At 53.9% G+C, this 23,011-nt stretch overlaps 1 protein-coding gene across 1 annotated transcript; it reads left to right on the top strand.

The window, feature by feature from the left end:
* The first annotated feature begins 1,332 nt into the window (after positions 1 to 1,332).
* PLBD2 (phospholipase B domain containing 2) lies at positions 1,333 to 22,145 on the top strand. The gene is made up of 12 exons (XM_032310131.1): positions 1,333 to 1,689; positions 7,149 to 7,242; positions 10,101 to 10,259; positions 11,894 to 11,994; positions 12,214 to 12,428; positions 16,150 to 16,247; positions 18,378 to 18,538; positions 19,143 to 19,238; positions 19,497 to 19,568; positions 20,180 to 20,332; positions 20,843 to 21,005; positions 21,212 to 22,145. Exons 1-12 carry the CDS (start codon positions 1,400 to 1,402, stop codon positions 21,377 to 21,379), a joined length of 1,770 nt encoding a protein of 589 aa, XP_032166022.1. The 5' UTR covers positions 1,333 to 1,399; the 3' UTR covers positions 21,380 to 22,145.
* The last annotated feature ends 866 nt before the right edge of the window (positions 22,146 to 23,011 follow it).

The raw sequence follows: 23,011 nt of genomic DNA, 5'->3' as shown, positions 1-23,011 counted from the left end.
ATATACTTTTTCGCACTTTGCTTTTTTCAATGAACACTATGTCTTAGTAATCACTCCAATCCAGTTTATAGAAAACTTCCTTTTCCTTCCTTCCTTCCTTCCTTTCTACAGCTGTATAGTACTCCATTGTGGGGTTGATCACTTCCTCAATGAATTTCCTACATATGGGCATTTTGGTGTTTCCAGTATTTCAAAATTACAAACAGTGCTGTGGTGAACAATGTTATGTGTAAATATTTAGGTGGGATTGCTAGATCAGAAGGTAAATGCATGTGAAGTTTTTAAAAAGACACTATTTCCCCTCCATTTAGCATCCCTACCAGCCATGTACCTATGTCCATTTCCCCAGGGTCATCAAGAGAGTATGTTGTCAAGCTTCTTAATTTTTTCTAATCTGATGGGTGAGAAATCATTTCTTTTAAGTTTTTTGAAAAGTAGTACACTTTCTGTGCAGTCTATCCAGCTTCTCCCTAAGATAACATCCCACATAACCAAAATATAATGACCACAATCAGGACATTAACACCTCACTTTTAACTAAATTACAGACCTCATTCCAATCTCCCCAGTTTCACACACACTCAAAACTTTTGGTGTGTATTTCTATGGAATTTCATTCTCAATGTAGCTATAATTTGCGTTTCTCTTATGGTCAACGAAGTGAGCATTTTCCCTAAGTTTAAGGATCATTTTTCAATCATTTTTTCATGAATTGTCTCTTCATATTTTTTGTCCATTTTTCTGTTTTTCACATCCCCCCTCAAATTTAAAGGAATTCTTCATATATTAATGATAATAGCCTTTTATGACATATGTTGTTAATATTTTCTTCTGGTTTGTCAGTTATATTTTGACTTTGTTTATGGTGTTTTCCACATGTAAAAGTTACAGAAGACTTTATATAGTCAATTGTATAAATCTTTTATTACATCTGAATTTTAAGTCATAGTTAGAGGACTTTTTTCACATACAAGTTGTGGAGGAATTCTCCCGTATTTTCTTCTATATATTTAGTTCTGTTTTTTACATCTAGATGCCCATCATTCAGGAGTTTCTATTTGTGTATGGTGTGAAGAGTGGATCCTGGAGCAATTAAGTAAATGTAGCAAATTATTAGCAATCCATGGAAGGCACACGGGTATTTACCACGGCTGCAACTTTCCTCAAAGTTTGACAATTTGAAAAATAAACAGCTGGGGGTAAAGCCTGTTAAGCAGAGTTTGCGGACGCTGACGGAGGCGTGGGGGGCCCTTTAAGATAGGCCCCTCCCACCCCGGAAGGGCTCCTTCAAGCCCCGCCCTCCGCCTCTCCTCGCCCGCTCCCCGGTCAGTTCTGGCCCCGCCCCCACAGCGGAGTCAAGTCACGTGAGCCGGGCTGCAGCGCCCCGCTCCGCGCCGTCATGGTGGCCCCGATGTACGGCTCCCCCGGCGGCCGGCTGGCCCGGGCGCTGACGCGGGCCCTGGCGCTGGCCCTGGTGCTGGCCCTGCTGGTCGGGCTGTTTCTGAGCGGCCTGACGGGTGCGATCCCGATCTCGGGACGCCAGTGGGGGCCCGAGGGGCCGGTCCCTCCCGACTCCCGCAGCCGCTCGGTGCTCCTGGACGCCGAGACCGGCCAGCTCCGACTGGTGGATGGCCGCCACCCGGATGCCGTGGCCTGGGCCAACCTCACCAACGCCATCCGCGAGACCGGGTAAGGGTTGGCCTGACCTCGCGCGGGACCGGCTGGGGGAGGGGGTTGCACGGGCGCGGGGCCTCGCCTGCCCCTAGGGCAGTGCTCCTCGCTCCCTGGGGGTCAGTTTCCCCGCCTCTTAGGCTGCAGCACAGTCACCTGGACCAGGTCCCTGGTTGGGTCGGGGCTAATGCAGTATCCCTCAGCTCGTGGGGATCAGTCCCTCGCCTTCAGCTAAGGGTGACAGTACCTCGGTTACACTAGAGACTAGATCCCTGCCACCCAGGCCCCAGTGCCTCCCGTCTGGATCAGGTCCGCGGAGCACCGCCCCCCCCCCCCCCCCCCCCCCCGCCATCCCTACCCCGCCTCTGGGCCAGAAGGCTTGTGATATCTCTTCAAGGGAGAAACTCTCACTTCCTTGACGGTGGCTTATACCCCGTGGGTGCCTTCCTCTTGCCTCTGTTCCAGAACGAGGGCAGCAAGACTCGCCTGGATTCTAGGCCAGTGTGAAAACCCAGGATCCTTAAATTCATGTAGACCCAGATAGTATTTTTCCTGGGGCTCTGCTCCTTCTTTCTCTCCTCCCCCCTGGCGCAGGCGAAAGTTGCTTTCCGAGATAGTACCAGCCAAGTGCTCCGTCCTTGGTAGTCATGATTAGCTGTTGTTCTAACCCCCGCTGCCTGTGTGAGCTTCCTTGTCTGGGGCTCACATTTTGAGGTTATGCTCTGGCAGGGAGGTTGGTTGGTACCCTTCTCAGGCCCTGTACCAGGGCTTGTGTCCATTCATTCATTCACTCACCAATGTACTTGGCCTTGGGGACACAGAGCTGAGCAAGATGGGTCTTCATTCAGAAGGGGAGACAGTGCCAGAAGGGTAACCTGAGTCAGTGGTAGTGGGGAAAATCCACCTTAAAGCCTTGTCAGCCGCACTCAGGCCCTGGATTAAGGCTATGCTGGGGATTTTAGTGTACCCTACGTTCCGCCTCTTCCACCCATCCATTTTGCTGGCATGCATTAATTCCTGCAGGTGTTGGAGAAATACAGGACACTGAGGACATCCCCATTTTGATGCTTTGTGGCACTGGGGAGGGTATCAGATAGAGGGAAGATTATGAAGAAGGGATTTGCGGTAGATGTAGGAGGTGGGTGGGGCTCATCTGGGAAGGCTCCTGGGAAGAGGAGGCCACAGAGTCTGCTAGTTACTATCTGTGGGGGGAGCTAGAGCTCTGTGGCTCTGTGGCTCTGAAATCTGGTGACCCATTCTCTGCTGACTCACACGTGTTTTTGGCCCTGCGTAGCAAAACCAAGAGGGCATGACAAATCTCTGCTTCCACACTAGCTAGGAAGGAGGCACAGAGGTGAGGTCCAGGTTGGGGAGGGGGCCTTGTCCTACTGGAGACCCCTACTGGGCTGTGTTGCTCTGAATTATGGAAAGCAGAAATGTAAAGAGGGCTTCCTTGATGACTGTGCTGGATGGAGAGCTCTTTGTGGCCCAGCTCCCTTGCTGTGTGACCTTGGACAAATCACTTTGCCTCTCTGAACCTGTTTTGTCTCTTAAAAGTGAGGCTTGAAGGGAAATTCAGTGGGATCACAGAAAGCACCTGTGTTTGTTTACTGAAGGAAGGAATGAGTGAAAGAGAAAGGAGCAAGTGTCCTCTGCCCCCATTTTATAGTTAGGGACACTGAGGCCTGAGGCGAGAGCCCAGGTCTCTTCCACACTTCTCGCCCTCACATCCCGTTTCCAGCATTCTTTCTGTCCAGTTGGCCCCTTTAGCCCTGGGGGCTGTGCTGTAGAGAGAAGGTATTAGAAACCCCTATTTTGGGGTGGCTCAGGGGGTTAAACGTCTGCCTTCAGCTCAGGTCATGATCCCAGAGTCCTGGGATCAAGCATCACATTGGGCTCCCTGCTCAGTAGGGAGTCTGCATCTCCCTCTGGCCCTCCCCTCTGCTCATGCTCGCTCTCTCACTCTCTCCCAAAGAAATAAAATATTAAAGGAAAAAAAAAGAAGTTTTCATATTGGAAGCAGGGAAACTGAGACCCTTAAGATTGACCTCTTAGAACTTAGGGATAAGATGAAAGAAAGACATCTGAGGTTTCCTGGCTCCCGATCAGCAGAACCTCTGAATTGTGGGTGATTGTCTCATTTTTTAAAGGATGAGGGCCAGGGATTTGACTCTTCTGTTTACCTGGATTGGGGATCTCTCCTCTTCCTGTCCCCCAGAATTGGCCACGGGGGATCCTGGGATTGTCAGGATAAATTCTATGTCCTCTTCCCCCCCGTGGTCTGTCCTCTTTCATTTGTGTGTATCTGACCTTGGACAACACTCCCCATGAACCCTGAAACGTTGAGGATTTGGTGCTTGGCCATCAGAGGTGCCCCAGGAGGCAGGACCTGCGTGTTTGGTTCCAGCCTTGATTCTGGGGAGGCTGGACCCCTTCAGCCCTGCCTGACTTCCCAGCCAGCTGGTTGACACAAATCACGAGTCACCGTGGAGCTGGGGCAGGAAGTGAGTGCCAGTAAGAAGGAATTACCCTATTAAGAAGCAGGGAACCCGCTTAAATCCACCAGCTGAGAAGCAGCAGCCCAGTCCAGTAAAGTTGGTAGATACCATCCGGCTGTTCTTGGAAGTCAGAAAAGGTGAACCTATGCCGTCAAGAGAGAGAAGGACTGGTAGCCACAGATTAAGGTAGGCGAGGGTGTCCACGGTGCACTGTCCCCCGAAGCAGGGTGTGGGGACCAGGGGAGGTATGTGATGCCCTGCTAGCACACAGCAGTGGTCTGGTTTTCCTCAAATGTGGCCTCTTTAGAGGAATCATCAGGCATTAGGCCCCCGTGACATAAAATCCCAGTGTGGCCCATAGACTCTCCAGAAAAAGAAAAAAGATTGGAGAAAGAGATCAGTGCTGCCAGCTTCTTATTTTTTTTTGAGTAAGTGCATTAAAAACAAAACAGAACTGCATTTATTGACCTCTGTTAAATTTTCTCTTCTAAAAGATCAGCTATTTTAGAATCAAGTGAGCAGAAAGGACATGTTCTTTCATAGAGAACAGTCTAATGGGTACATTTCTAAACTCTCGTGGTTTTCTTTTGACTGGGGATGGGGAGTTTTGCAAAGTTTTCAGTTGGCACAGCAGTGAGGGACTCTAGAGGCCATTTGCCCAAGTTCGAGCCTCCCTGTTTTACAGATGGGGAGGTCGAGGCTGGAAGGGCCAGGAAGTATAGTTTAGAGCAGAGTTTTAGGTTTACTCTCAGACCGATCTAGGTTCCTATCTTCACCTGCCTTGTCATACACAGTGTTGTCCTGAGTCTATCATTTATCCTTCTCTGATCCTTTTTTCTTCTTTTTTTAATGTTGTCTCTGACATCTTGTCAGCACATGGTACCTCTTTCTCATCACAGCAGTTGCCCTGCTGTGTCATTACCTGCTTACATGCCAGCCCCCCTCCCCTCAAACACCCGTCACCCCTGCATTAGCCTTGGGAAGGCGAGGCCTGAATGCCATTCACTCTGGCACGCCCTGCCCTCCATGTCTGGCACCCGGTAGGCTCTCAAAATGGCTTACTTGACGAAAGTATCAGGTGAGCGTGTTTTGATCGTCTTTTCCTCTCCAGAGTCCTCCCCAGGCCACAGCCGTTCTCTCCCTGGAGCTCTTGGGTTGTTGGCTGCCTGCCCATGAGACTGTCCTGGCAGATCCTGGCTCTGCCTTGGTTTGGAGATTCTTCTTGGTGCCCCTGGTTTTCTTCGTGGAAATTGCCTTAACAAATGTTTGTTCCTAGTTACAGAAGCCACCTGGGCAAATAGTTTTGTGTCCTAGGAGCAAGAATGAAATCCAGAACCATAAAAGAAAGGATGGATAGGATTGGCCGCACAAAACACCCCCCAAAACCTCTATAGGGTAAAAGCAAAAGCAAAAAAGTCAATTAAATCAATTAAAACACAAACATATTTTCAATATTAGTGACAAGCAAAGGGCTAATGTGTACTTAGAGAACTTCACAAATCAATAAGAAAAGATAAACACAATGGAGAAAAGTGACTCAGGCACTTGAACCAAAGAACTATAATTGACCAATAAAAATTCAAAAGCAAGTGTAGGGGCGCCTGGGTAGCTCAGTTGGGCAAGAGTCTGACTCTTGATCTCGGCTCAGGTCTTAATCTCAGGGTTGTGAGTTCAAGGTCCGCGCTGGGTGTGGAGCCTACTTTCAAAATTAATTAATTAATTAAATTTTTAAAATTAAAACAAGTGTAATTGAAGTAATTAAAGGATTATAATTAAAACAACACGATTGCGTTTGTGTTTTTCCACCGTTGCCTTGGCAAAGATGAGAAAGATTGGTAGGAATCATTTCAAGCAAGGGAGTGGGCAGACAGGACCGGGTACGTTGTGGGGGGGTAGCCCACAGCCCGGTGTGGGAGTGGGCTGGTAGTGTTGGCCTCACCCGGCCACTAGTTAGAAATCCAGTGTCTTGGGCCCTGCCCCAGATCCTGATCCGAGTCTGCCTCCAAACCAGGTCTTCAGGTGACATCGCTGCACATCTGAGTTTGGAAAGTGCCGCTTCCCAGAAGGAGCAGGAGCCTGGAATTGAACCCCAGCCCTGTCCTTTGCCAGCTCTGTAAGCTTCGGCAAATGTATCCGCTCATGTCAGGCACCAGTGCCTTGGAACGAACCACCCGCCAAACCTGCTGGCTTCGCAAATAACCAAGGGTTATTGAAGGATCCGGGGGGGCAGCAGGGCAGCTCTGCTTCATGCCGTGGGTCTGCTCCGTGTTTCTCTCATGTCCCTGAGAGCAGCGGGCTGGCCGGGGCGTGTTCTCCTGCAGGCGGCAGAGGCATAGCAGGGCAAGTGGAAACAAAGGAGGCTTCTCAAAGGGTCGTCTTCGACCTGGCACACAGGCATTGCCCTCCATTGGCGAAAGCAAGCCAGATGACTGAGCCCAGATTGGTGGTGCGGGGACGGACTTGGACGTGGGTAGAAGGGACTGCAAGGCCACACGGCAGAGGCTCCGGATAGGACGAGGGCAGCAGCGTGGGCTTCCTCGCTTGCGATGCCCTGTGCCTTCATCGTCTCCTCGGGGAACAGCAGTGCCTGCCTGGTAGGATCATGGGGTTGTCGCGAGGATCGAATGAGTCCATGGACAAGAAGTGACTAGAATGCCGTCTGGCCCAGAGGAAGCCCTCGGTTGACCCCGACTGGTGTGATGGTGGAGGCTGGGACGTGGATTAGTACAGCTCTGGGCCGGCGGCTGTTTGTCAGTGCTTATACAGTTAAAAATACCTGTGCCCTTTGACAAAGCATCTCCCCTTTGAGAGATTTCCCCTGACGTGTGCACAAAGACAGACAGACGGCCATTCACATAAATGTCCTTTCCTCACTGCGTCTTTTATGGTTTAACACTGGAAATGGCCGTGTGCCCAGCCTAGGGCTGGCTGTGTGTGTGCCCCCTGGGCTGACCAATGTCCACTCCCCTCTCCGTCTAGGTGGGCCTTTCTGGAGCTGCGCACGAACGGCCGCTACAATGACAGCCTGCAGGCCTACGCCGCGGGCGTGGTGGAGGCCGCCGTGTCTGAGGAGGTAAGGGCCAGGTCGGGGAGCCTGAGGCTCCCGCCTCCCACCCCACCCGGCGCGCACCCCCGGAAGCTTGGAAGGGTCCTGAGATGAGGTGTGTGCGGTGGGGTGGGGTGGGAGGGCTGCTCCCGCCCTCCATGTCGTTGGGCAGCAAGAGCTCACGTGCATTCCCTAAAAACTTAGGCTAGGTACTGTTTGATGCATATGAAATCATGAAGCCCAGTAGCGAAACATACGGACTGAAACGTGCAATGTTACTTATCCCTCTGAGCCCCGCTTCCCAACCCCTGCCCCCAGAGGCACCATCCCCCTAAATGTCTGTTCATTCATTCATTCATTCATTTATATTGAGATATAATTCACATGCCATAAAACTCACTATTTGAAAGTGCACAATTCAGTGGTTTTTAGTGTATTCACAGGGTTGCCCAACCATCTCCAATACCCAATTCCAGAACGTTCTCACCGCCCTAGAAAGAAACTCCATACCCATACCTCCCCTCTCTCCGTCACCCCAGCCCCTGGCAACCATTAACCTGCCTTCCGTCTCCACGGGTTTGCTGATTGCTGACATTTCATGTGAGTGGGTGGTCTTGTGTGTCTGGTTTCTTTTCCTCGACATCGTGTTTTCCAGCTTCATCCCTGTTCTGGACCGTGTCAGTCCTTCACTCCTTTTTGTGGCCCAGTAATCCTGTCTTGTATGGACGGACCACATTTCATTTATCCATGCATCCGTGGGCAGACTCTTGGATTATTTCCACTCTCTTACTTTCGTTAAACTGGTTTTAGCACGTGTGCTGAATCCTCAGGCAACATACCGTTCTGCTGTACTCGATCTGGGGTTTTAGAAAAGTGTGAACCTCCATTTCAGAAGGTGGCCCATAGCAGAAGTGGGTGAGCTGTCACAGTGACAGCCAGTCCCCCGCAGTGTGGGTGGAGGTGTGACAATCACTTGGAAAGGTCATTTGGCAGTGGTGGCCTTGAGCCCGCACATGCCCTAGGGCCGCCGAGCACCATGTGATGGAGCTTTGGGAAGGAATTGGCAGTACAGACGCCTCCCACAGGCTGGCTGCTGAGCGGGAAAGAGCAGGTGACAGATAACTGCGCACAGGGGACACCCTGTGGTGAAACTCACACTTCTCATTCTGACAGCCGGCAGGGACCTGGACATCCACTTGGGACCTTGATGTCTGTGGAGCTGCTCAGACGCTGGGCCTGGCGGGTGCTGCTTGGGGGTATAGTGAATGAGGCAGGAGTCCGTCTCTCGAGGGGCCCCTAGCCTGCCAGGAACTGAGGCAAGGCCCCAGGGGCCCTGCTATGAGGAATCCCGGACATACGTACCAGGAGCCTGGCCCATGAGAGCCTCAGCCCTCACACTGGCCTCCCCGCCCTACCGAGAGAGGCGTGACCAGCCCAGTGAGGCCCAGAGAGCTGAAATTACTTACCCAGGGTCACACAGCCAGTGAGCAGAGGGGCCAGCATTCAAACCCAGCTCTGTCTGACCAGACTCTCTGTTTCTAAGCGTTTTGCTCGGCTGCCCCCTACCCCCCCAGCCCCACTGGCCTGGGAGCTTCTCCTGAGTAGTGATTGTGTCCTGTCCCCAGCTGTGACCCCTGCACCAGGCCAGAGCCTGATAGAGGACAGGCATTTGGGAAATGCTTCTGGAAGTACTGGAAAGCTGCATGGAGGAGGTGGCATCTCTTTGAGGCCTCGAGGGCAGAGGAGAATTTGGATGTGTTTCGGGGAGATGGCAGTGGAGCAGGGGAGTCCCTAAGCGATCAGTCTTGGGGTACAGGGTGCTGCCACCATCCCCTCACTGGCCTGTGTGTCTTGGGAATATTTCCAGCGTGGTGAGGGGCGTGGCTGGAAGTTAACCTGCCAGCCTTGGCCCCGTGAGGTCTGTGCTTTGGGAAATTACAAATCCGCACATTTCCAGGGTTCAGATCTTGACTCTGATTCATTGTCTGGAGGACCTTGGGTAAGTTAGTCACCTGCCCGTGCCTCAGTGTCTTCAGCTATAAAGCAGGGATGGTGGGGATGGCTCTTTGCTTCCAGAGTCGCCGTGAGGGTGCACAGGTCTGTTCATACAGAGTGCCCTTCTTGTGAGCTCTGGGCTTGGACCCCTTCCCTGTAGTGCCACAATATAGGGGACGTCCCTCCCCCTGCTGGAATGCCAGCTGGGTGCATTTGAGATTCCGGGCCAGGCCCGGCTGACCTCAGCCGGGCTCACCCGTGCTTCTGCAGTCAGCTGGCAGTTCGGAGGGGGCAGCTGAGTGGCTTAGAATGGTCTCCTTCATGCGTCTGGGGGTTGGCTCTCTGTCAGCCGGGGTGACGGGAGTGATGGGGCCGACGGGGCCGACATGGTCTTGAACCTGCCAGCAGGCCAGCCCAGGCTTGTTCACGTGACATCAGGCCACTTGAGGGCTGGCTGAACCGGTCCGGCATTTACTTGCACACGTGTCCGTTGTAAGTTCCCTGTCGTGTCCTCGGGGCTTAGGACAGGACGTGGTAGGGGTGCGAAAGTCGTACTTCGTTGACTGACCAAATACATATGTAGCTTGGGGTCTCCGGTAGCCGAGGAGGCCTGGTCTAGAACAGACTTGGAATGCTAAAGTCTCTCAAGAGAGGGGGACATCCAGGAGCTTTGGGCCCTGATGGGACAAGAGTGGGATGGTTGAGAAGGGCCCCGGGGGGAAGAGAACCCGCGTGCGCAAAGGCGCAGGCCTCACCAGGGCACTGTGGTTCTCAGAGGCCTGGCTGAGGTTGAGGAGTCTGAGCCCGAGTGGGGAATCAGCGGGGTCCTTGGCAAGGCTGGCAGCCCGGCCCCCCTGCACCTGCCCTCGCCCACCTTGCCTGCCCCACAGCTCATCTACATGCACTGGATGAACACGGTGGTGAATTACTGTGGCCCCTTCGAGTACGAAGTCGGTTACTGCGAGAGGCTCAAGAGCTTCCTGGAGACCAACCTGGAGTGGATGCAGGAGGAGATGGAGCTGAACCAGGGGTCCGCTTACTGGCATCAGGTGGGTGCGGCCCCCACGCGCCGGGGGGCTGCTCTCGGGGTCTGCTCTCGGCACCTGCCGCAGCTGCGGCTGCTGCTGGCCCGGCTGGCCGGCTGCCTGTCTCGCCAGCCCCTCTTCGCCAGCCCTTTCCCCCTCCCTGCCTTCCCCTCTCTTCAGCCGTCTAGCCATCCGTCCATCAGTCCTCCCTCCATCTGTCCGTCCATCCACCCAGTCTTCCCTCCCTTCCTTCTTCTCCCTCTGTCCCTCCCTCCGAGCCACCAATTCATCCCCCTCGCTCCCTGTCCGCCCCTCCTTCCCACGCAGCCATCCGCGGCGCTCGGCTGTCCGCACACACACCACCCACAGGCTTATCCATCTTCCTCTCTCGCTCTCGCCCCAGCCATTGACATACCCCCTTGGGTTGCCTGTCCAGCTTCCCGCCCACCGTCTACCCGTCTGTCCACTGCCCACTACGCTTCTTCCCATTCACTCGCCCCGTTGTCTGTCTGATTCATTCCCCACCTACCTCCTGGCGATCGGCAGTCTGTCCTCCAGGTGGCAGTCTGTCCATCTGTAGCTCCACCACAGCCGCTCGCTCTCCCCACCTGGGGCCATCTGGTTCCCTGGGGACGATGCCCGCGCCCCTTTTGCGCCCTCTCCATCCCTAGGCTCATCTCCTGCTGACCTCCTGCTCTGTGGTCCAACCTCCCTGACCTCCTGGTTCCTTGAATAAGATGTGTTTCTTCTTGCCTCGGGGCTGATGACCTGCTGCCCCTTCTGCCCAGAGCACGTCCTCCCCGCCAACCTCTGTCCCGTCCCCACACTTACCTGTGGCGTTGTAGTGAGGGACTCAGAGTCTGTCTTCAGCGAGACCCGAGCCCTATGAGGACAAGGCAGGGATCAGTCTTGCTTTGTTCACCACAGGATCCAAGGCGCCTAGTGCGAGGGCCAGCACATAGTAGGTGCTTTACATGTAAAGATTGGTTGAATATTTATAGATGAAGGAATGGATCTGTCTTGTCCTGTCTGCGCATCCAGGCTCCTCACCTGACTGGACAGCTGTCATTCTGCCCACCCTGCCCTCCACCTGGACGATTGCTTCTCTGTCCCTGCCTCCCTTCTACCTAACTTAGCAGCCACGCATCCATCTCTCAGTGCTGTCTGACTGTCTGTCCATGTATCTTACCCTTTTGTCCATCTGTCCATCCCTGCTTCAGATGCTAACAAAGTGCCTGGTGTGTACCCAGAGCCGACCACGGCCGCTTGGGGACCCCGTGACGATCTCCCTAGCTAGAGAATAGTGACAATGACAATGGGGACGAGTCAGCTAGTGAGACATATGCCCGGAGTGGCAGCGCAGCCAGGAGCTGAGCTCAGAATAAGGAACAGTTGACAGCGGGTCAGGGTCGGCTGGGAGGCTTTTTGGAGGAGGGGGCTTTCAGCTGGGCTCTTAAGTGGGGGTAATTTAGGTTGGCAGAGGGCAGAAACATCTAGTTAGCTAAGCGATGGCAAGAGAGTGCTTGGCATGGAGGGCTGGGTGAGGGGGGATCAGGGCTGTCTAGATCCTGGAGGATGCACCGGGGCCCCTCACATTGTAAGAGAAGGCGTGAGCCCTAGGGGGAGAGGCCTCACCCCACCTGTGCCCCTCCCCCTAGGTGCGGCTGACCCTCCTGCAGCTGAAAGGCCTCGAGGACAGCTATGAAGGCAGTATGACCTTTCCAACTGGGAGGTTTACCATCAAACCCTTGGGGTTCCTGTAAGTGCCACTCCCGGAGCGGACAGGGTAGGGGAGAGGGCCATGCACCTTATTGTCAGACAGACCTGGGTTCCCTTATGGGTTCTGCCTCCTCCTGGCCCAGCCTCGGACCGCTCACCTAGCCTTCCAGAGCCTCAGCTTCCTCCTCTGTAAACGGGGCATGGAAACAGGCTGCCGGCAGGCCGGCGTGGTAACCTTCTAGCATCCTGCCCTCCTCAGCTTGTTGCAGCTCTCGGGGGACCTGGGAGACTTGGAGCCTGCCCTGAATAAGACCAAGACCAAGCACATTATGGGCTCAGGCTCTTGCTCTGCCCTCATCAAGCTGCTGCCTGGCCAGACAGACCTTCTGATCGCCCACAACACCTGGAGCTCCTACCAGAACATGCTGCGCATCATCAAGAAGTACTGGTTCCAGTTCCGGGAAGACCCCCTAGGTGGGTGGACGTGGGTATGTCTGTGTGTGTGAGTGTGCGTGCGGGGCACACAGTGCAGGGGGGTGGGGGTTGCTGGGACCTGTGGGCCTCGGCCCTGTGCACACCATGGAACCATTCTAGGCGTCCACCTTATTGTTGACATCTTGGTTTCTTTTTAGTTCCTTATCACAAGGCATATCAGTTTCCTGCTGCTGCGTAACAAGTCTCCCCAAATTTAAAACAACAAAAGCTTAAAACACAATCATTAATTTTTGCTCAACGTGTCTGTGGGTCAGCCGGATAGTTTTGTTATGCTGGGCCAGGCCTGGCTGATCTTGGCTGAGTCACTGATGGTTCTGCGGTCGGCGACTGAGGCTGGCCTCCTCCGCGTGTCTGGGGGTGGCTCTCTGCTGGGTGCGGGGGCAGCTGGGTGAGCTGAGGCTTATTCAGGTGACATCTGAGCGGGGCAATGTGGAAGGCCTCTTGAAGGCTGATTGAAATGGGTACAACCCTCTGCTGCTCCAAGCAAGGCAAGTGGCCAGCTCTCATTTGAGAGGAGGGGAAAACAGAGCCCAGCATCTGATGTGAGGAGTCACAGGGTCCCACGGCGGACAGTAGGGACGTAAGCTTGGGCGGACTCGCAGCAGACACTCAGGGCAAATGCTCGGCTATACAAGCAATGCATGAAGACATAAATACACCCTTCCTGTCAAATGTGAAAACTTCGCAGCTAAGGCCCGAGTACCCCAGTGTGGCGATCTCCTGCAATCCCGGGCCCCAGTGTCCACCCCAGAGGTAGCCACTGCCAGATGTTTGCAATACCTCCTTCTTGGCGAAACTTAAAATTAAATCCATTGTTGCCAGAAGTTGGCAAGTCCCCCTGCTAATGATGGCAGTACCGGTTAGCCCCGTCACTTGGAGAAGAACCCCGCCGGTATCTGATAAAATTCAAAATCTGTCACTCCCGTGGTCCAGCAGTTCTTGGCTCAGATCTGTCCCTAGGGAGCCATTTTGCCTTCTGCACAGCGATGGTGTACAGGATGTCAACTACAGTAATGGTCGGGAAACAACCTCATGTTCATGAACTTAAGCAGATTTCTGCGTTGACATGTACACAGAGAAGCGTGCACATCACACGAGTACGGCTGCAAGTGTTGCTGCCTGTGTGTGTACCCAGACTGAGAAATAGAACGTTCCCAGCCCCCCTGCAGCTGCTCTCCTGGCCCTTTCCAGGCACGTATCCCCACCCCCAGCGTAATCTCCATCTGCCTTCTTACAGCATATATGCGGCGTGCCTGACTTTGCATGTTACGTGCGCGGGCTTGCTTGTGTCTGACTTCTGTTGTCGAGCGCAGTGGCTGTGAACTTTATTCATGTTGTTGTTTGTAGCCACAGATCTGTCTGGTTCATTGCTCTAGATCCATGAACATTGTAGTCTCTTCCGACGAGAACCTTTGTGAGGAAGTGCCTGGCTGGCTCAGTCCGCGGAGCACGCAACTCTTGGATCTCGGGGTTGTGAGTTTGAGCTCTGTGTTGGGAGTAGAGATTATTTAAACAATGAAACAAAAACCTACATAAGTCATACACGTAGGGTATAGGAAATTGGAAAATGCACTAAAACATTCATATACAATCAGAATCACTTGAACACCCCGTAACTCACAGGAGATAATTTCTGTGAATATCTGGTTCTGTTTTTCTTCTAAATGAAATGTTCCTTATTTTCCCATTTGTTTTCATTGATTTTTATTATGCTAGTAATATGTGAATGTATTCTTGCTGATGCAAGTTCCAGCAATGCAGATAAAGAAATATATCTCTTGTGATACCCTTCTTCCAAATTCTAGACCTTCCTAAGGGAATACTTGCTGCCATTTTGGTTTGGATCTGTCTAGACTTTGGATTTTTAGGATGCACTTCTATTGTGTATATATGAACCTTTTTTTTTTTTTTTTTTTTTTTTTTAGTTAATAGGCTCTATTTGTTAGAAAAGCTAGAGGTTTACAGATAAATCAAGTAGATAATACAGAGAGTTCCCGTATACCTCCCTGCTCCTTTCTCCTGTTAGGTGTTGCATTGGCGTGGTACGCTTGTTATAATTATCTGTCAATGTCAGTACGTTACTCTCAGTGGAAATCACAGTTGACATTCAGGTTCACTCTGAATAGTATGGTTGTATGGATTTTGGTAAAGGCACAATGGTGGGTGTCTACTTTTATGGTTCTATACAGCAGTTTTGCAGCCCTAAGCAGTTCGCTTTCTGGATTTTTTTTTTTTTTTTTTAAATAAGACCGTAACAGATGGATGGTTTGCAGCTTGCTCTCTTTGCTCAACAGCCGGCCTTGGAGAATTTTGGATATTGCCATGTTCAGTCCACCTTCTAACCACTGATACTAAACTTTAACAAGTTCTCGACTGAGGATTTGGGCCATGTCCGGGTGTTTGGTGTTTTTGGTTGGGGCTGCGGCAAGACAAGTGGAAACCCTAGGTTAAAAGATGGACATAAGTAGGGGTGCTTGGGGGGCTCAGTCGCTTAAGCATCCAATTCTTGATTTCGGCTCAAGTTGTGACCTCAGGGTTGTGAGACGGAGCCCCATGTCAGTCTCTGCGCTGAGCACAGCATCTGCTTGTCCCTCTCCCTCTGCTCCTTCCCCCTCTTGCTCTCTCTCTCAAATAAAATCTTAAAAGAAAAATATATGAAGATGGGGATAATTAGTGGTGCCTGGGCGGCTCAGCTGGTTAAGTGTCCAACTCTTGATTTCAGCCCAGGTCTTGATCTTGGGGTTGTGAGTTGAAGCCCAGCATTGGGCTCCTCGCTGGGTGTGGAGCCTACTTAAAAAAAAAAAAAAAAAAAAAAGATGGGTATAATTAAGCATTTTAGTCTCTGGATACATACAGCCAAATTGCCCCCCAAAGTGGCTGGTCTGGTTTACAATTGTCCACGAGTCTATGAGCGTGTCAACTTTCCCCCAAATTTGCCAGCACTGGGTGTTATGTTCATTTCAAGCTTTTTCAAGTTTTTCATTCTGTTTTTTTCATTTTTCATTTCAAGTTTTTTCATTCTGATAGGTGCTACATGACATCCTGGGCTGAGCTCCACCCCCTGGGCCCGTATTAACTTTACTGATGGCTGGTTTACACACACCTTTAGGATGTCTATATTGGGAGGTCTGGACAAACACATGCAGTCCTGTGACCGCTGCTCAGTAAAGACGGAGAGCATTTCCATCCCTCCAGGCAGTTCCCTGTGCCCCTTTGTAGTTATTCTTCAGGTAGCGACTCTTCTAGTTTCTTTCCCATTAGGTAGTTATGCCTATTCTAGAAGAGAAAAACAAACAAAAAAAAAACCTGCATTACTTTTAAAAAAATTTTCTGGTAGTAAAAAAATTATAATTTAATTGAGGTGAAATTCACATGGCGTAAAGCAAACAATTCAGTGGCATTTAGAATATCTGCAGTATGTGTGTCCATCACCCGTATCTTGTTCCGGGATACCTTCATCACCCCGGAAGGAAACCCCAGGAAGCCGTCATTCCCCAGTCCCCTTTCCCACCAGCGGCTCATGGCCTGGTTTGCTAAAATATCAGAACGGATGGAGGCTCCCCCAAGACCAGCTGCTCTCCTACCTGGAGCCTCTGGCTCTTGGGTTGGGGCGCGGGGATCCCCAGATGGGTTTGTCTGACCTGTACCCCCACCCCCTGCTGGGCTCACTCTCCTCCCCCACCCCGCCGCCCCCCCGCAGAGAACTCTCCCCTGGCTCCGGGCAACAAGGTGGTCTTCTCGTCCTACCCTGGCACACTCTTCTCCTGTGACGACTTCTACATCATGGGCAGCGGGCTGGTGAGTGTCCCTCCCATGTGACCTTTCTCTCCCAGGGGTTTTGGGTCACCGGGCAGCTCTGGGCAGGTGGGTAGATGCAGCGCCCGCCCCCTCCACCATCCTGCGCTGGGCCTCTTCTGCTGTGGTGCTTGGACCACTGGGGAGTGGCGGGTTGATTCTTACAATCGGATTCCCAGTCCCTGTTGGTCGGGGCTGCCAGATCCGGCATTCTCCCTGGACTCGGCATTCTGAGCCAGCTCCTCAGCCTTCGCTGCACTTGAGGGGCCCTTTTGCAAAATCTTTGACCTTGACCTCAGTGACCCAGTTTGTTTGGCGGTCTTTAGCATAAGCCATCCCTCCCTCCACTGTGCCCTTGCTGTTTCTCATCCTGCCTCCCCTCCCTCTAACCCGGCCAGGTTTTCTGAATAAATGCTGTTTACAATGTGTTGTTTTTATCGGTTTTCCTGGCTGGGGTCCAGGCTCGTTTAGAAATCTGTTCCTGGCACCCCTCGCCGGGGCATTGAGCCCTGAGATTGCAACATGCGGAGGAGAGGAAAACATTGCCCTAAAAACACCCTCCAAGCAGGAGGTGCCAGTTTCCCTGCGGCTCCGCGACAAGGGGCTCTTTCCTTTTCTTGCTGCCTTCTGAGAGCAGCGGGGGGCTTAGTCCCCTGAAATGGGGAAGGAGGCGTGAGAGGACCAGGTGGTAACTGAGGGGACCCCCTCGCTACGGTCTGGCTGGGGCAAGGAGGGGACCGTCTGGGGAAGAACAGCTGAGAAGGTCTCACCCAGTGACCTGGGAGGGGTCCCAGCAGGAAACGTACCTCCCACCGGGGTCTTTAACGGTGGCTAAGCCACAGACCCCTTTGGCAGAATCTGGGGGTGCTGTGAACCCCTTCTCAGAATAACATTCTCAGATGCAGACACCAAAATACATGGGATCATGAAGGAAACCAGTGATATTAAAAGGTGTTTGGCAAAATATTACATAAATAACCTTTTAACATTATATACGCGCTGCTTTGTGAACTTAGTAAATCACAAGCTCTCGGAGCGGATGTGCTAACTACCTTAATTTCGAAGGAACGGGGCACATAAGTGATATTTTGACACGGGTGCAACCCTCTCGTATGGTGGGAACACATCTGATTTCTGTTGGTGACGGTCTCAGGTACCACTCACGTCACGGTGGCGGGTCACCGGTGCTCACAGTGCAGGGAGATGCTGAATGCAGTTTGGCAGCGGTGGGAAGGAAGAGGTGGTGTTTTCCCCTGTGAGTCTGCAGACTCCCTAAGTACAGCCCCAGTTTCAGAACTCCCCCATCCTGGGAGGGGAAACTGCCTTCCAGGGCTTTCTGGGCCACACCGATCTGAATCCTGGCAGTGGCTCTGGAGACGGAGAGTGGCTGGTTGAGGGACAAGGGAGGTACAGGCCGAAAGGAGTGGAAGAAAGCGTTCTCACCTGGGTATTGCTGTCAAGAGGCTTGCCTTCCAGATTCTTCCTTTAAACATCACATTTATGGTTCTTGCTATCTTTTAGCTGGTTTGGGGGCTTTGCATAAGAGAGGAGGAAGTGTGCTAATATCCTGCTGTAGAGGAGAGGACATTGATTTAAGAGCTGGAAGGTTGCTGATGGAATCTTGGCCCGTCCACTGACCAGCTGTGACATTTGGCACGTCTCTTAGCTTCTTCAGGCCTCAGTTTACCTTTCAGTAAAAAGGAGCATTAGTAGCCATGCTGTGTTTTTCCCAGGAGGGCTGGAAGAGGTCGGTGAGACTGTGATGGTCTGCCAGGCTCACAGCTTCGAGTCCGCTGATTTTCTCCACAAAACTGCAAGAAAGGGTAGAAATGGGATGCTGTCTCTCTGGGGAAAGAGTTGATTGACTCGGTTGGGGGACTGGGTCCATAGGAGCAGCGCCATTGACTCTCCCAGGGGCTCTTTCCCAGGGCAAAGCTGGATGCATGATTGTGAATTTCTCTTGGTGCTCAGCCAGGGAACCAGTAGGAATGTGCACCCAAAGCAGCACGTGAGGTTTCGAAAAACGAATCAATGTACGGACCGTGACTGATCAGCACTGCCACTTGGTGATAGCATGCCCTCATCCTAAGTGAGGGGGCCCTTCTGTGCAGCACCCCCTTGGCCCTCCCACAGGTGACACTGGAGACCACCATCGGCAACAGGAACCCGGCCCTCTGGAAGTATGTGCAGCCCAAGGACTGTGTGCTGGAGTGGTTGCGTAATGTGGCAGCCAACCGCTTGGCCTTGGACGGGGACGCCTGGGCAGACATCTTTAAGAGATTCAACAGTGGCACGTGAGTGGGCTCCCAGCACTTAGAAATGGACCAATTTCCCCATTGACAGAGCCCAAGGGACGTGGCACCAGGGCCACACACCCCCCATACCCTCCGCAGAGCCCTCTCATAGTTCCTGCTGGAGGTAGAAGGTGTCTTAAAGTCTTCTCCCTTGTTTTATACTTAGGGAAACGGGGGCTTTTTCTCTCCCCTGCAGGCTCTCCATCTAGGGAGAGGCCCTCAGAGGGAAGTCAGGAAGTGAACTTGGATTTGAGGGCCCTGGAGGTGGGAGAGCTGTCTGAGCAAGTGGGCATGCGTCAGTGGGGGCCCTCTGAGCCGGAGACATTGGAGCTAGATAGTGCAGGGACTTACAGTGTGGGCTGAAGAATTGACCTGTATTCCTATAAGCACTAGGGAGCCGTAACCGTCTCTGGAGCAGACAGACAGCATGATGGGAGCCAAGGACACCTGGTCAAGCTGCACTGTCAGGGTGACAGATGTCAGTTCACCCTCCCCCCCAGTGCCACTTCTTTCTCTTGATTGCTGGTGGCGCGGAGCCCTGGGGCTGCAGGGAGGCTGGGGCAGTGGTCCCCAGGTGTGTTCATTCCTCCTTCCTTCCCGGCAGGTACAACAACCAGTGGATGATTGTGGACTACAAGGCATTTGTCCCTGGCGGGCCCAGCCCCGGGAACAGGGTGCTCACCGTCCTGGAGCAGATCCCGTGAGTAGCCTGGGAAGGAAAGCAGGGGGTTCCGGGGCTGCCTAGGCGAAGGTCTGGATGCTCGCCGGAATGTGTGTGGGAAGGTGACCATCTAAGGAAGGCCAGGTGGGAGGGGGAGGCAGCCTCGGGCTGGGGTGGAAGATCCAGGACCTAATCTACCTCTGGGCAATGGGGAGCCGCGTGGGGTTCTTGAGCAGGGCAGTGCCCACAGGTGCCGCTCCTCTCACCATCTTGCTCCATCTCTCTTCTTGGTCCCAGGGGCATGGTGGTGGTGGCCGATAAGACCTCAGAACTCTACCAGAAGACCTACTGGGCCAGCTACAACCTACCGTATGTCCCCACCCGTGCCCATGCCTCACCCCTACTCAGTTCTCCATGCTGGTCAGGGGTTCTTCCCTGCGTGATGTTTTCAACCCACAGAGCGAAGAAACCACCTTGGCCTTTCTTTGGCTGAGAGTAGTGGGACTTCGGGCTGTGCCCACGGGGGGAGGGTCGGGGGTGGCCAGGCTCAGGTGCCGCCCCCGCTGGGTCTCCCCCATTAGGTCTGCTGTGACCAGGCCGCACGGCCATCACCTCCGGACACTCACTGTACCCTACCAATGAGAGATTTGCTCCTTACAACCAGTGCACAGTCGCCATGACCCCCGTTCCCATTTCACAGACGAGGAAACTGAGGCCTCTAGCAAATGCCTAACTTTCCAAACAAGGCGCGTTCCTCAGCTGTTCAGCGGTGAAGTCAGCATCTGAACCATGTCTCTTGGACCACAGAGCCCAAGCTTGGTCACCCCAGTGAGCCACCTCCCAGCACACACAGAAGACATGACTGTTACTGTCCTATTGTGGTTGTTAGTGATCTTGTTCTGGTGTGACCACCCCTCTGTCTTCCCGGGCACAGCCAGCATGGGCAGGGACAGTAAGTGACCGTCCTTTTCCCCCCGTAGGTATTTTGAGAGTGTGTTCAATGCCAGCGGGATGCAGGCCCTGGTGGCCCAGTACGGGGACTGGTTCTCCTATGATGGGAGCCCCCGAGCCCAGATCTTCCGACGGAACCAGTCGCTGGTGCACGACCTGGACTCCATGCTCCGGCTCATGAGGTGCGTGGGGGAGCGTGTGCCACGAGTCCCATAGAGCTTTACGTGCGCTTCACTGGCCCCCGTGTGTAAGCCTCACTACGAGCCCGGGGGGTTGCAGGGCAGTGGCTAGCCGTAAGCACACATTACAGGCGTGGGTGCTGGCCCGCTGCTGAGGGGCCCCCTGGAGCTGGGCACCAGCCAGAGGAACGGCCCAAAGCAGGGAGCCCCCGCTGTGGGAGATGTGAGATCCGTCAAGCCCTCTCGGGGATGTGGGCACGGAGGGTGGAACGGGCTGAGCCCCCAGCCCTGCTGTGAGGGGCAGGATCTAGCCCAGATCGGGGGTGGGGGCCCCAGAGGGTCTCTGGAGGAAGGGCTGCCTCGGCGGATGTGAGGACAGGCGTGGAATGGTGGGGTGAAGACTGAGGGAAGCTGGCACGTGAACGCAGGTGGCTTGTGTCCGGGGCTGCCACCAGTGGGAGCTTGGCCTCCCCTGCCCAGCTCGCCTGATGCCCCCTCCCTTCCCACATCCAGGTACAATGACTTCCTGCACGACCCCCTGTCCCTGTGCAAAGCCTGCAACCCCCAGGCCAACGCAGAGAACGCCATCTCGGCCCGCTCTGACCTGAACCCCGCCAACGGCTCGTACCCTTTCCAGGCCCTGCACCAGCGCTCCCATGGGGGCATAGACGTAAAGGTGCTGCCCCACCCCGGGCCTGGGGTGGTGTCATCGCTGCGGGGCACGGGGTGGCGGGGGTCAGAGCAGATGGCGGACCAGGGGGCAGGGTTGGCATGGGGCTGCGGGTGGGGGCCAAGTTAGGGCTGGGGTCAGGGCCGTCTGGATTGGGGCAGCTCGGAGCCCAGCCCAGGCTGGTGCTCAGTGACCTCTGCCCTGGCTTCCAGATGACCAGCATGGCGCTGGCCAGGGCCTTTCACCTCGTCGCAGTCAGTGGGCCTACGTGGGACCAGCTGCCTCCGTTCCAGTGGAGCTCCTCGCCCTTCAGTGGCCTGCTGCACATGGGCCAGCCTGACCTCTGGAAGTTCTCGCCCATCGAGGTCTGGTGGGACTGAGTCTCCTTCTCTGCCCTGCTGACAGCCACTGGGGCCACCCATCGGCCGCCAACCTGACCTCCTGCCCGCCCCCTCTGTGGCCTTCGTCCCCTGCTGTGCCCAGATTGGGGGGCCTGGGTCTGCCAGGTTCACTGGCCTCCGGATCATCTCCTGGTTGGGATGCGCGGCCTGACGGGGCCCAGCACTGACTCGCTCGCTCGCCTTCAGTGAGGGAGTGCCTCCCTTGTCCCCCGCCTCTCTGCGTCTCTCTCTCTCCTCTGTCTCCTTCTCTCTTTCTCCTACGCTGGAGCCCTGTCCTCATGCTGCCTCTTCTTGAGGGCTTGGGAGGGGTCCTCGGATGGGGTTTGGGGCCTCTGGTGGAGCAGGAGGGGACCTTTCCAGTTCCCGCCTCCCAGTGTCATTCCTGCCAGTGGCTCTGGGACTTGTGGGGTTTTGGCCCAAGACCTGGGCATTGCCTCTGGTTGGCATCGGTCCTTCCGTCTCCCAGCCCCAGCTGCTCTGCTCGCTCGGGAAGTAGCCCCTTTGTTTCCCCCTTCTGGACAGCTTCCCTGAGGACAGAAACTTGAAAACAAACAAAACCAAAGTTTCTGGCGACTTGAGGCTGGAGGGGCCTTCGGGGCAGAGAAGAGTGTCAGCCTCTCTCCTGCAGCCTCGTGCCCTCTGCCCCCAGCTTGGGCCTGCCCCTGGCCTCCGGGCAGTGCCCACAGCTCCCCTGCTGTAGGAACCAAATTGCAGACTGTGCTGCCATTAAATGAGAGGCCGTGGCTCGTGTGCTGTGCATTTTTAGATAGTGGGGGAGGCTGGGCTGGTGCCCTTTGTCCTCCCTGGTTTGGGTTCTACACCGTCCACCTATGCATCCTCCTGTCCATTCTTCTGTCTGTTCATCTGTCCGTTTATTCGTCTGCTGACCTGCCTACCCATGTCCACCTGTGGTCTTCCATTTGTTCATCCATCTACTCATCAGTCCGTCCATCCACACAGCCACCCGTCCATTCACCTACCTGTCCGTCCATCCATCCCTCCATCAGTCCATCTACCTATCCATCCATCGGTCCGTCCATCTATCCATCCATCTGTCCGTCCATCTACCTATCCATCCATCCGTCCATCCATCCATCCATCTGTCCGTCCATCTACCTATCCATCCATCCGTCCGTCCATCCATCCATCCACCCATGCATTTGTCCGTCTGTCCGTCCATCCATCCATCCTTCATCCATAGATCCATCCATTTTCCGTCTACTCACCTATTCATCTGTCATCCATCTATCCATCTACCTATTCATTTATCTATATCCATCCATCCATCCATCCATCCGTCCGTCCGTCCATTCAGATGTTCTTGAGCACCTACTTTTTTCTGGGTGCTGCCCCAGGGCCTTGGTAACCAACAAGACTTTCCCAGGTTCCACTGTGGGATACAGGCCGACACGAAACAGAGTCTCTCCCCATCTGATCTTAGCCAGCTGGTTGACCCCAGCCCTCCACGCCTCAGCTCTTCTAGTGGACAGAGGTGTAGGCGTTGCCTCTTTGGGGGGTTTTGTGCTGACTCAAGTGGGACAGTCGAGGCTGGAAGCAACCCTGTTCTGCGCAGGCTTTCTTGAACTGAGCACCACTCTGTCCCCCAGGAAG

The sequence above is a fragment of the Mustela erminea genome, chromosome 13, assembly GCF_009829155.1.
Source record: "Mustela erminea isolate mMusErm1 chromosome 13, mMusErm1.Pri, whole genome shotgun sequence".
In the NCBI taxonomy this organism is placed as follows: domain Eukaryota; kingdom Metazoa; phylum Chordata; class Mammalia; order Carnivora; family Mustelidae; genus Mustela; species Mustela erminea.
Note: the sequence above shows the minus strand (reverse complement) of the source record. Positions and strands in the feature narration are given on the sequence as shown.